At 39.8% G+C, this 12,203-nt stretch overlaps 1 protein-coding gene across 1 annotated transcript in view; it reads left to right on the top strand.

Annotated features, from left to right (window-relative positions):
• PRKAR2B (protein kinase cAMP-dependent type II regulatory subunit beta) overlaps window positions 1-12,203 on the top strand; it is a 75,259-nt gene that overhangs the window by 24,278 nt on the left and 38,778 nt on the right. Inside the window, exon 2 of the mRNA XM_064702853.1 lies at window positions 5,678-5,713. Within this exon, the coding sequence (XP_064558923.1) occupies window positions 5,678-5,713 (36 nt within the window). The remainder of the gene's footprint in view (window positions 1-5,677; window positions 5,714-12,203) is intronic.

Genomic DNA, 12,203 nt, shown 5'->3' with positions numbered 1-12,203 from the left:
TCAGAAATTGAAATACAAATATTTTGAAAGGTGTGCTCTAACTCCTGTACTGCCAGGACTGTTTGTCTTCCAGATAATAGCTGTGTATTTGCTGTGCTCATCCCTTCTTCTCTTGCCTCACAGCTGTCATAGCCTTTCACAGAGAAAAGACAAGAACCATTCTCCATAGACCTGGCAACCCTTTGTCAGTCATTTCTTCAAACTGTCAGTGAGTTTGTCATGCTTCCCTTGAGATTTTGTGAGGTCTTACATTTGTGAAGGTGCATTAACATAACTATTGTCTTGTGTTGGTCTCAGCCTCTGAAACAATCATTCTACCTGGATTAATCCTGAACTAAAATGAAAGTTTCCTGTGATGGAGGGAGATTAGAAGGGCTCCAAATTACTGTTATTATCCATGGTGTCCCAGCCTATCACTGGGTAATGTGGAGTTAACTCTACTCCATTTGGGACATAAAAACATGAATCTGACTAAAGCATGTATTTTAGAGAGGCATTCATTTAGATTTGATTTGCCTTTGTTCAGATTAGGTCATTCTAATTAATCATTTGTTTGTGAAAGAAGACAAGTGAATATAAGTTAGTGTAATATTGCAATAAGGATAATTCAAAATTTCCTGAAAGTTGAGACCTTTGAGAAATAGGTAAGCTTGGAACTGAAAAGGTGGAACATATACTGCCTATGATCCTCATCAGTGAAAAATTAGCCTGGGATTTTGATGTATATGATGAAAAGACCATAGGTAAATCAAGAATAACTCTACTGAAAACAGTAGAGTTAAATGGAATAAAATCAGAGAGTGTGTTGAGAGCAGGTTCTCAGCTTGTTGTTCAAATTTGGGCTAGGTTTGACTCACTCACCTCAGTGGTGTCCTTGAGAGCTTTAACACAGTTTTGCCCTCAAAATAATAGAAAAAAATGAATTGATATGTCACTTGTTTCCTAAGCTCACCTGGGGCATTTGCACTTTCCACTCAAGGAAGACACATTATGGTGTGGATGTTTGTCTATCCATTAAGCTACATTAGCAGTATTCCTGCTTTATAAGTAAGGATGGGGTCTGGGGGGCTATGGGGTACTAAATTGAAGATTTTAAACATGTAATAGCTTAGTTTAATTTTTGAGGAGTTTTTTATTTATTTGTTTTTCTTTTTTTTTAAAGGGGATTTAGTCCTTTGCCATATGAAGAAATTGCAGTTTCTAATTCAAAGTGAGGCTTGTGGAAAGTGTTCTAATTTTTACTGACACTGAAGATTAATCACTAATCCCCTGCTAGCCTTTGTCACTGTGAGCAGGCATTTTGGCTTTGTGTGTTTTTCTCCAAAAGAGCATCACCTTGAGTTGCTGTAAGTGTGGCAGGGGAGTGAGCAGTGTCCTGCTGTCCCCCAGGGCAGCTGCAGGGAGTGGGGTGTGCTCACCCTGGTTTGGGGTTCCCTGCTCTCTGCAGCACACCTGGGGATGTGCCTTTGCTGTGGTTTGCAGAGCTGCAGGAAGCACCAGGTTACAGCTCTGGCTGTCAGAGAGTGCTCAGGCGTGTCCTTACCAGCCCCTGATAGGCACAGCCTCTTCTTGAATCCCAGGCTTACAGTACCCGACTTCTTAGGAAAGCTGCACATCTAATGTCTGTGATGCCTTTAGCTTTTTATTCCAGGTGACATGAATGGCACAAGAATCTCTGGCAGTTTCTGAAGCAAAACCATTTAAATAGTGAGTTTGCAAAAAGAGACAGCTCAGGCCATCAGAACAGGTTAGCCATCTAGAGGATGCCCAGTTAGGATCCTGTCACAGCATTATCTTAGTCTTGATTCTCTACAAACTACCCCACAGACTCCAATTTCCTCATCTACTTACAAAGTTATGCTGCTCTTGATAATTTACCAATTATTTATATTTACTTGCTTGATCTGTATTGCCAAAATATTTCGGAAGCTGTACTTCATTTCAGTTGCTAACAAGTGACAGATTGTGGAATTCTCTCTTATGTAGTGCTAAGAATCAAACTACTGGAACATGTCATGTAGGTTTGTGCACTTTCAAATGGTAATTTAATCAAAACTTATCAGGATACAGGCCTCTGTTATTTCTCTCTCATACACACTCACCCCACGCCCTGATAATTTTCTGCTGTGAAGTTTGTAATAGATTTTGGTTGAAACAAAGTAGAACATGAAGAGTCACATTCAATAATGAAGTGACGTCATGCTTATAAGCAAGAATCTCTGTGTACAGCTATACATTATTTGTTGTGATGCAGCACTCTTTCTGATACTGTAAAAAATATTAAATGTCACTGGACATATTCTGAATTTACCTGTATGTCTGTATATGCCTTTTATTGGGAAAAATGCTGCCTTTTGCAAGGGTGAGGTTTTGCAATCCATGAGTTTTGTTCCTTCTGTATTTGCACAGGTTAGTGAGGATGTGTGTGGCACTCGAGTTACTGAGTTGTTTTTCTAGCAAGTTGTTTGAATTGAATCGTTTTGAACAACCAGCCCTCAGCATGATGTGACTATAACCTTTAGGAATAAGTGTATTTTTGCTGTGGAGCTGCCTTCAGTAGCCACGTGGGCATTGCCTCATTCCCTTCCCACGTTTGCTCCTGCAGGAACTCCAGAGCTGTGAGCTGCCTGTGTCAGCCCTGCTGCATCTGGCCCGGTGTCTGGGATGGGGCAGCCCTCCCTCGAGGCTGCCTGGGCTTCCCATTGTGGGGAGCAGCCCTGGGAGCCTGCAGAGCCCAGAGCCAGCTGCTCTCTGCTGTGCCTGCTCTGAGTCCCGAGAGCCTCTGTGTGCCCATGGCTGAGAGGGGAGCAGAGTGTTGGGAAGCAGCTGGAGCAGCAGCAGGGTGGAAATCACAATGCTGAGCACCACTTCTGTGTGTGTGTGTGTAGCTCAGGGCTTGCACCTGTGGATTTGAGTACAGTGTTCCTGCGTCCTGTGAGTGGAATTTCAAAGCTGCCCTCATAATTCAGCCTGGATGCCAAGACTGCCTCCTGGCATCCCTGTCTCTCTGGGTGCCACTTCCACCTGAGCTGTGTGAGTCAGGACAGTCATCTCAGTCCAAACCTGAGAGTCAGCCCGGCTCAGATCTCAGTAAGGATGGGGCTAAAAATAGATACCCAGGGAAGGTGGTAATCACAGGCAGAATAAATAGTGTTTCTTCCCTGGGAATCTCTCTGCTCTTCCTGATGCTGTGTGGCTCCAGGAGGAGCATTTAATATCCCTCATTGAATATTTCTGCCATTGATTTGTCCATTTGTTTCTGAGACAAGAATTTCCACTTCTGACATGTTTGAAAGATAATTTAGTATTTGTTTTATGCCTCAAGAAAAATGCATTTTCGACTTTCTTTTGCCCTCCTTAACTATGCTTGCTCTGCCAGACATGACCTGGTTGACCACTCATCTACTTTGTACTGAAAACACCTAAATTCCTGTAGGGCTGATTATTATCTGAGACTTTCTTGTATGCTAATGCTTCCACCTTTCTGGACAACAGAAGTATATTGTGATTTGCTACCAGAAAAATAGAGAGTAGTTCAACTTGCTCCATAGCAAAGAACTATGGGCCCTGTTTTTAAATCTCCCAGTAACACATTTGGATGACCTCCATGAAATCCCAGTCTGGGCAGGAAGGCTTTGTGTGGTTGCTGCTGAAACACTGATTATTCACATTAGCTCAAAAATAATTGCTGATCAAGGTTCTGACATTCTTGCTATTTTTTTTTTCTAACAGTAAATAATTTGTAAAATCTGTTGCACAATAAACTAAGCTTCTTGTAGCCAAATAAAAGAGTGAATTTAGAATTATGTAGCTGAAAAAGAACCTTTTTCTTTGATAATCCCAGTAACTTGTTTCAAATTATCTTAGTTTTGTGCTACATGTTCCTTTTTTTTTTTTTTTGATGTACTGAGGTAGCTGTCTAGAGGAGTTAAATCTTCATATCTACAGATTATGTACAGAGCTGACAGCCAAAGCCCTCCCTGAGTTTGGGGAAAGCTTCTGAATGGGAGCAAAACATTATTTTATGCTTTCTTGTTAGAAATATGTCAGATTCCAATTTTTTTTTAATATGAACACATCTGCTGAGACCTGCTGCAAATTTTCTTGCTTGAGGAAACAACTCAGCTGTCTGAAGGTGACAGTCATGACTGATGTCCTGAAATGAATTTGGCCCAGAACAGTAGTGACAAAATAAACAGTTCTGAGGAATCAAGCAGCCCCCATATTACAAAACAGCAGTTGCATAAAATATGCTGTCTGTTTTGATAAAAATGTGTCTACATTTTTTGTCTTTTTATTTAAAGAAAAATTATTCAGGGGCATTAGAATTCATGTTTCAGAATAACTTTGCTGATTATGTTACTCTTGTGCTTGCCTATATATGTGTTTGGGGGTTGTAACAGCTTATTAACCAAATAATAACCTTATTATTTCCTTCCTTGTGACTAGCACTCCAAACCTCTGTAGTTGGGTTTCCCAGTGTGTTTTTTTGCCACTTGGACCTGTCACTGCTGTATGTACTTGTGCAAACCATCTGTGGCTGTGGTTCAGAAATTGTAGCTTTGCTCTGGTTTTTTGTCCCCAAAGGAATAAGAAGTCAGTTTGCATCTCTGGCTGTTGTTACTGTCTCTTCTTTTTTCTCAGCAATTTTTATCTTTTGGCTTAGGTGTTCAAGACATGATGCATAATTCCCATGTAAAATTCAGTGGGTTAAAATAAAAAGGTTAATATTTTTCATTTTTCAGTTCTGTGTAAACATGAAGCACAGTTTTTAAGGTTGAATATTAATAAGCACTGTAAGGGCATACATTTTTAATGTGGCTGCTGCCCACATTTGAAATTAGGTCATTCGGATTTTCTTCTTGCTCTTTATTCCAGCAGTTAATATATCACATGAAAGTAGAGTTCAAGACCAGTGGTTTTTACTAATTAGAAGTCTGAAGGTTGTATTTGGAAGGCAAAACATAAAACTATTTATCTATTTTATCTCTAGTAACTCTTGAAGGAGCTGGTAAACCTAGAAATGAAATGGAGGCAAAGCCATGTGTTAAGTTGTGTTTTGCAGTCTCTCCCAGTTGGAAACAAGACAGGAGCCTGATTGCAAATGTTTGCAGCATGCAGTTGGAGATGTGCCAGGATGGCACTATAAAACATTTGCACTGGGGTTCTGGTGGGAGTTGGCATTGTTATTGACTTACCTAAGGAGTTTTAAAGGTTAGTCAAAGCAAAAGTTGATCTTTTAATGGGATTACAAATTGATCTTTTTCTCTATAGGAGTATCTTTAGTGCCTGATTTCCAATAGGTATATTTTGTAAAAATTAAGTAAATTATTTTCCATACCCTGCTTATATTATTGTTTGCAAGATGCCGATTTCTGTGCGCTCCATAAATAATGGAGATGCAGATCTAAATGTTTCAGATCCACTCATGAACAGCAGTAAGTAACAGTAACTCCTAGAAAGCTGAAAATGGTCTCGAAAGCTTTTTAGTTACTATGTACCATCTCCTGCAAAGCTACTTAAAAGTTAAAGTGAATATGAATGGATTCTTAAGAACATACAAAAATAATGCTTATCTGGTGTTTGTAGTCGTCACACTTGGAATGAAGTATAACATTGTTATTTTTAAAGCAAGCTAGACTACTACAAAAATAATCAAAATGTTTTTTTCTTTCAGCTCCAGCGGTAAACCGATTCACCAGACGTGCATCAGGTAGGCTGAATGAAATTCCATTTGTCTACATAATAGCTGAAACACTATGCTGACACTGATTGTCCTGTAAAATGTAATATGACATTTGTCAAAGTTCTTTAAAGATGTCAGACTTGGGCTGACCTCTAAATTGTTACCTGCTTCACTGAAAAATGTAGCCAAGGTTTCAGGTCGCGGAACTTGCACAAGCCCTTCTTGTTGCTGTGGAATTTATTAACAACCTAAGCTTTTTGTTAACCCCCCCCTCCTCCTTAAAGAAAATAATTTCAGTTCTAGCAGATCTGAAGGCTGAAAGCAAGACCTGAATGTAATCTGGATGTCAGCAGGGTTACCTTGCTTACCCCACAGACAGCCTGAAACTGCAATTTTCTGATCAGCTATGCATAAAGAAATGTTCAGCTGTGTTGGAAATCTCAGTGTTTCCAAAGCCAGGCTGGTTTGTGTGCATGCTGTGTTGCTGTGCTGTGCAGAGCTGGCACACTGGGTCTGGAAGCACCGTTCCCTTGGGGGTGCTGTGTGGTTCTGTTGGGTGTGCACCTGCCTTGCCTGGTGCTGGTTTGTGCATTCTTCAAGATAACTTGGTCCTGCTGGCTCAGAGGACTCCTTACCTTATTTCCATTACATGCCCTCCACATTATGTATCATTAAAAGTTAATATTCTTGCCCTTTCCTTATTGTTCTGCTATGTTATGTCATTTAGGTTTAATTTTTGAGGGCTTTTTTTTCTGAATTGTGAGCCCCAGAATCTGGATCTTACTTGTTTGAAGTACTATGAATCTGAAAATGTGGCATAAAAGTCACCATGAAATGTAATGAGACTCATGGCTGACTCATAGGAGTCAGGAGAGCAGGAGATGTGAGCTATTCCTAGTCATTTCACTATGCCATATCCAGTATAAAATGTTCTTTGTTTTCAACTTCAGGTAATTTTTAATAAATTTATTTTATAATGCTGTAATTCTATCCAGACTTCTAGTTTTGCTATTTACAACTTCAGTCAGGTAGTCCCTTGTCAATGTAAAAATAGTTGTGAAGATACTCAGGATTACTGAGGAACTGCAGAGGAAAAAGGAGGTTTGCAGGATTGGTGCATGGCAAAGGAGGTTTGCATTATATTGGTGCAATATAATACAGTAACACAATGGTTTGGGTTGGAAGGAACCTCAAAGATCATCCAGTTCCAACCCCCTGCCATGGGCAGGGACACCTTCCACTATCCCCGGTTCCTCAGAGCCTGTCCAGCCTGGCCTTGGACATTTCCGTGGATGAGACATCCACATCCACAGCCAACCTGTGCCAGTGCCTGACCACCTTCACATAGGGGGCACAAAGCAAGAAAATGTAATTAATTCCAAATATTCTGATGCTTTATGTTATGATAATACTTCATGAGGTACTGTAGCTTGAAATGAAAGGGATGATTTGTTAACTGGTGCTCAGCAACAGTGAGCAGGGCTCTATGCAAATCACATTTCATGTTTTAAGGAGAGTTCTGCTGTGACTGATTGATAGCTGACAGTAATGAATGCAGTCCTTCTAACAGATGTGTGATAAGCTTTTGCATTCAGAGAGTTTGATTGTTTGAAAAGCTAATACTTGCACACAAAAAGCCCCCAATCAGTTATTCTTAATGTTTATTTAATATTAAATTAACATTTATTTTTAAAAGGAAACTAAAAGCATGCTATAAGTCTGAAATTTTTGTGCAGCTATTGGGGAAATAATTTCTGTGGGGAATTAATATTTCATGTATTTTGGTCTTGTTGTGAGAGATAGAACAGTTATCTTATTCAGAATAATGAGTCAGGTGGTGTAGTAAATCAGATGTAAATCATGTGAATACATTTCAAGCTGGAACAAGGAAATGCTGCAGTCCACTATGTGTACTATTTCATTAAGTTTGTGGTAGCTTTAATAGTTAAAATTTCTATTTTTTCAAACAAGCCTGTGGAAGGTGATAGTTCTTACTTTTCTTCTTAAATGATAAATGACTGTCAGAGAAGTACAGTACATTTTAGAAAATTTATTGTTAAAATATAAAATTAAATACATAAATCAGACTATGCTGATAATATAAACATTTCTCAGGGATGTTTGCAGTCATAACCATGTTTTTGAATCCTTTGTTTTTAATTGAACAGTTGTCTGTGGATTAAGACAATCAAGACACCTTGCAAGGGGAAAAGCTAGATAGTAGCTGTTGGGTTTGGGTTTTTTTCTGCTTGGTAGCTTAACAACCTTCTGTAGTCAAAGCTGGTTCTCATGTTTAGGAAATGCCATATGTATTATGTAGGCAGACCAAATGAAATGTAGGGTTTTTTTCCTCAAATATGAACTTCTCCTAATTTTAGGCTGTTTGGCTAAGAGCTATTTTAAAATTTGAAATGTGCAATATTGTAGATTCTTGACTGCTTTTGAAGATTTTCTTCTGGTGAATATTTCTCCAAGCTAGTGGTGAATATTAGGAGAGTTAGCTCTAGAATGTGGTTTCATGTTGCATGTGATTAATGATATTGCAGGCTGATTCGGGGATGTGTGACTTCAGGGTGCCTTTTTGTCATGCCCAGAGGTTCTCTCTACTTTTCTTGCACAGACCTAGGAGCTGTGCTGCCTGAGGGTGGGTTGGTTTAAATAAAGCAGAAATACAGGAGGTTCTGGTGTGTTGATTTGCATTGGGTTTCCAACACTTCCTCACGGAGAACAGTAATTCTCTGCAATGGGTATTTTGATGTTGCTGTTACTCTTTGGGTAATGCCTAGTATTTTGCTTGGTTGCATAAGATATAGTTATTTTTCCTAACTGAGCTAAAAATTAGGCACCCAGAGCTTAATTGCTGAAGCACCTACTGAAAATAATACAGCCCAGCATTTATTATTTAACAGCTGTTCCTGTTAACATGCTGAGAATGTATTAATGAACTGTCATTGGTATGTAGAGGAAAAAAGGCAGAAATAAGCTAGGATAAATTAGCTGTTCTGGAATTCCACTTCTTAAAATTTATTGAGCTCCCTAATTAGATATCTCTGATGTATGTTTATTCATATGTATGTGTATATATGCAGTGTGGGCTCTGTACATAAAATACACTTATAGTGCTGGTGACAGCTACTCATGGGCTGGTTAATAATGCACTCCATTGTTCTAGGCTGTGCACAAAGAATAATAGATATCACACTCTTAAAAGAGGAGTTTAGTAAGAAGAGGAGATTAAAAATACTTTATAGAGCTAGAATGAACAATGAGACAGCTGCAAGTAGTTAATCCTTATTTTTATTTTCAAATCTGGTGGCACTAAGATGAAGAGAAAGGAAAACAACTGTTGAGGCAATCAAGAGACTTGGGTGTGGAAAAAAAGGGGAGCATGAAGGGCACCCCTTTGTCCTTCAGACAGGATGTGGGAGGTTCTGTGCAGCGTCATGCAGGGGGAAACCTGGGAGCAAGTTTGCCAGAACAATTTATTATTCTTCTTTGTGTAAGTTGCCATTAGGAAGAAAGTGACAAAATGAGAGTTTTGGTCTGCAGTATCCTGAACCATTGTGTTGACTGGATTAGTCATGGCCAGAGTAGCATTTATATATATCACTGCTACTTTTCAATTTAATAATTCCTACAGGAAGCATGGCAATGTACTTAAGTAACATGGTGAATTTTACTGCATTTAGACTATAGGAGTTCTTTTAGTGAAAGAATGGCTAATTGCTTCCTGAAATTATGGAAGAGCATAGGTGATATCAAAAATTAAATGGTTAAATATATAAACTAGTATTTAGGAAGAGCAAATCGACATTGCTAGCCAAGAATAGAAAATGTTCCTAGGAACAATATTTCACTTGTGATTTTCAATCAACTCAACTATATTGAGTTTTTCTTAAAAAGATTGGCACCCACTTTCCTGTGGCATATTAAAAATTGTCAGAGAAAGGCAGCACACTGAAATGAAGTGCTATTCCCTTTTATAGAGTGAGGCAGAAGCTGGGATTGTACCAAAAATAATGGTGTGGAATTAAATGACTGTAAAGTCCCCTTTGAAATGCTCAGGTAGGATGCAGTGTTGTGGAAGCATATCAAGTGACAGAAGAGAGAAGAATGAAGACCTTTATTGATGAACCAATAATTCCAGTTCTTCAAGAAGAATCACTGGTTCTCCTTCTTCTGAGTGATGAATATTCCCCAAACTGAATTCAAGTGATGTTGGATTCACCTTTGTTCATTACCCACGTGTAGTTAATCCCAAAGTTCAAATGTCCAATATGTCACATTTTTGAGAGAAGCAAGGACACAGCTGACATACAGTGCAATCTAACACTAAAACTCAGTTAAGCACTAAGGCTGCCATTGTCATGGTGAGGAGAACCAGAAGAAAAGGTGCTGTCAGAATTTGAGACTGTATCTACATTGCATGAACAGAGTACAGTAAAGAAAGCATATTGTGCCTTGTCAGGGTCCTTCTTACAATTGACATCACTTTAACACTCAAATCCTTTGCTGAATAACAACAAGGGTGTGGTGCACTGAGCTGCAGGCACCTTAGAGCCACTGGATCAGGGAGAAAGCTGTGCTTCAGTCTGCTCCTGGTCCTGCTTAAAGCACATACGTCATAGAATATCCTAAGCTGGCAGGAAAGCACAACTCCTGTCCCAGCACAGGAGACCCCAGGAGTCACCACATGTGCCCAAGAGCATTGTCCAAATGCTTTTTGAACTCCATCACATCTGGTGCTGTGGTCATTTCCCTGGGGCACCTGTTCCAGTGCCCAACCACCCTGTGGGTGCAGAAAGTTTTCCCAATGTCCCACCTAGACTTCCCTGGCACAGGTTCATGCTGATCCTTTGGATCCTGTTAGTGGTCACCAGAATGAAGAGATCAGGGGCTGCCCCTCCCCTTCCCCTTGTTAGGAAGCTGGAGAGAGCTGTGAAGTCTCCCCTCAGTCTCCTCCAGGCTGAATAAGTCAAGTGACCTCATCCACTCCTTGGCTTTCTCCTTCAGACCCTTCACCATCTTCATAGACCCCCTTTAGAATAATGTAGATCTTTAGATCTTTGTGTTGAGGCACCCAAATCTGCCCCCAGCACTGGGAGTAAGGCTGCCCCTGAGCACAGCAGAGCAGGACAAGCCCTTCCCTTGCCCAGCTGGTGCTGCTGTGCCTGATGGCCCCAGGACATGGGTGGCCCTCCTGGCTGCCAGGGCACTGCTGGCTCTTGGGAATGAAGAACTGATCTCAGTGATCTGCCCCACGACACTTCTGGGTCTGTGCAAATTTAGTGATAAAGGCTGTTTGCCATGCAATCCATAATTAATTGATCCAGCTTCCTTTCTTTAGTTCTTCTTGCATAGACTATTTGCTGTGCACTTCCTCTGCAAATGAGACAGTCACAGAAGCAGGAGTTTAATTTGCTCATTTCCTCTTATGCTTTCTGGAAATTTGAGAAAAGTTCCTGTAGAAAAATGAAGTGTTAACATAGGCCTAGAGATGCCTAAAGAACGTGAACACTTGCCTCCACTCCTAACCACTGTTTTCATTCAGAACATTTGATAAATAACATCATGATGTTAAACTGGGGAGTGTTTGTTCCTGTCTTCTTGTTACCTTAAGATTTGTTGCTTTTTATGCAGATTTGAAGAAGAGCCTGTGTGCTTAGAAGCTCTTCTGCTTCCTTCCAGGTTCAGTTTTTTTGGCTGTTCTAGTGACAGATTCTGCCCATGAAACTTTTTCTTCTCTCAATTGCATTGGATGTACACAAAAACTCTTCCATACTACAGTGTATAGTTGGACAGTAGTATTCTTGTTCAAAAGAAAACAAAATTTAGGCTATCTGCATTAATTCAGGGTGTTTTAAAGTGGTACATACTCAACTTTCATTTGTTCTTCTTTTAAAACTACAAAACCTGAAGCATAGATTCTAGCAGGTTGTATCAAAGTGATTTCTTGTATGTATGATGAGCAGAGCTTGAAAATGAATTTTTCAGAGCCCATTGATGGAGCTGAGTTACAGAAATAGGCAAACTGTTGCAAATCAATGTGATGCCAGGTTTTAGATACAGCTATGTTTAAGCTGTTTTTGCCATTAAGACTTAATAAAAGAAGAAGAGATTTCGTAAATGCATACAACAGGGCAAAGTTTGAGGTGGTGGAGGAAGGGAGGAAAAAGGCAAGGAAAGGGGAAGAGCGAGATGTGGGAATAAGTACATAAGCCTTGTGCGCTGTGATAGGTTGCTATAGAGAGGGCTCTCAATATTTGTCCCAAGGAGGTGGCAGGGAATGAAGGAAGTAAACAAATAACGATTGGCCTAGTTTTTACACACACAAATATTTACGCTATGTCTTGAGGAAAACTCTTGGACTAAATACTTAGTAAAGCAATGGACTAAACTGCACAGGAATGTTGTGTTATCTCAGAAGTTTTAAAGAAAGGTAACACCTTTTCTTGAAGGAATAGAGGTGTAATTCATACTGCAGCACTGCATAGATGATTTAGATGGTTTAGATGAT

This window comes from Zonotrichia leucophrys, chromosome 1A, assembly GCF_028769735.1.
Source record: "Zonotrichia leucophrys gambelii isolate GWCS_2022_RI chromosome 1A, RI_Zleu_2.0, whole genome shotgun sequence".
In the NCBI taxonomy this organism is placed as follows: Eukaryota; Metazoa; Chordata; class Aves; order Passeriformes; family Passerellidae; genus Zonotrichia; species Zonotrichia leucophrys.
Note: the sequence above shows the minus strand (reverse complement) of the source record. Positions and strands in the feature narration are given on the sequence as shown.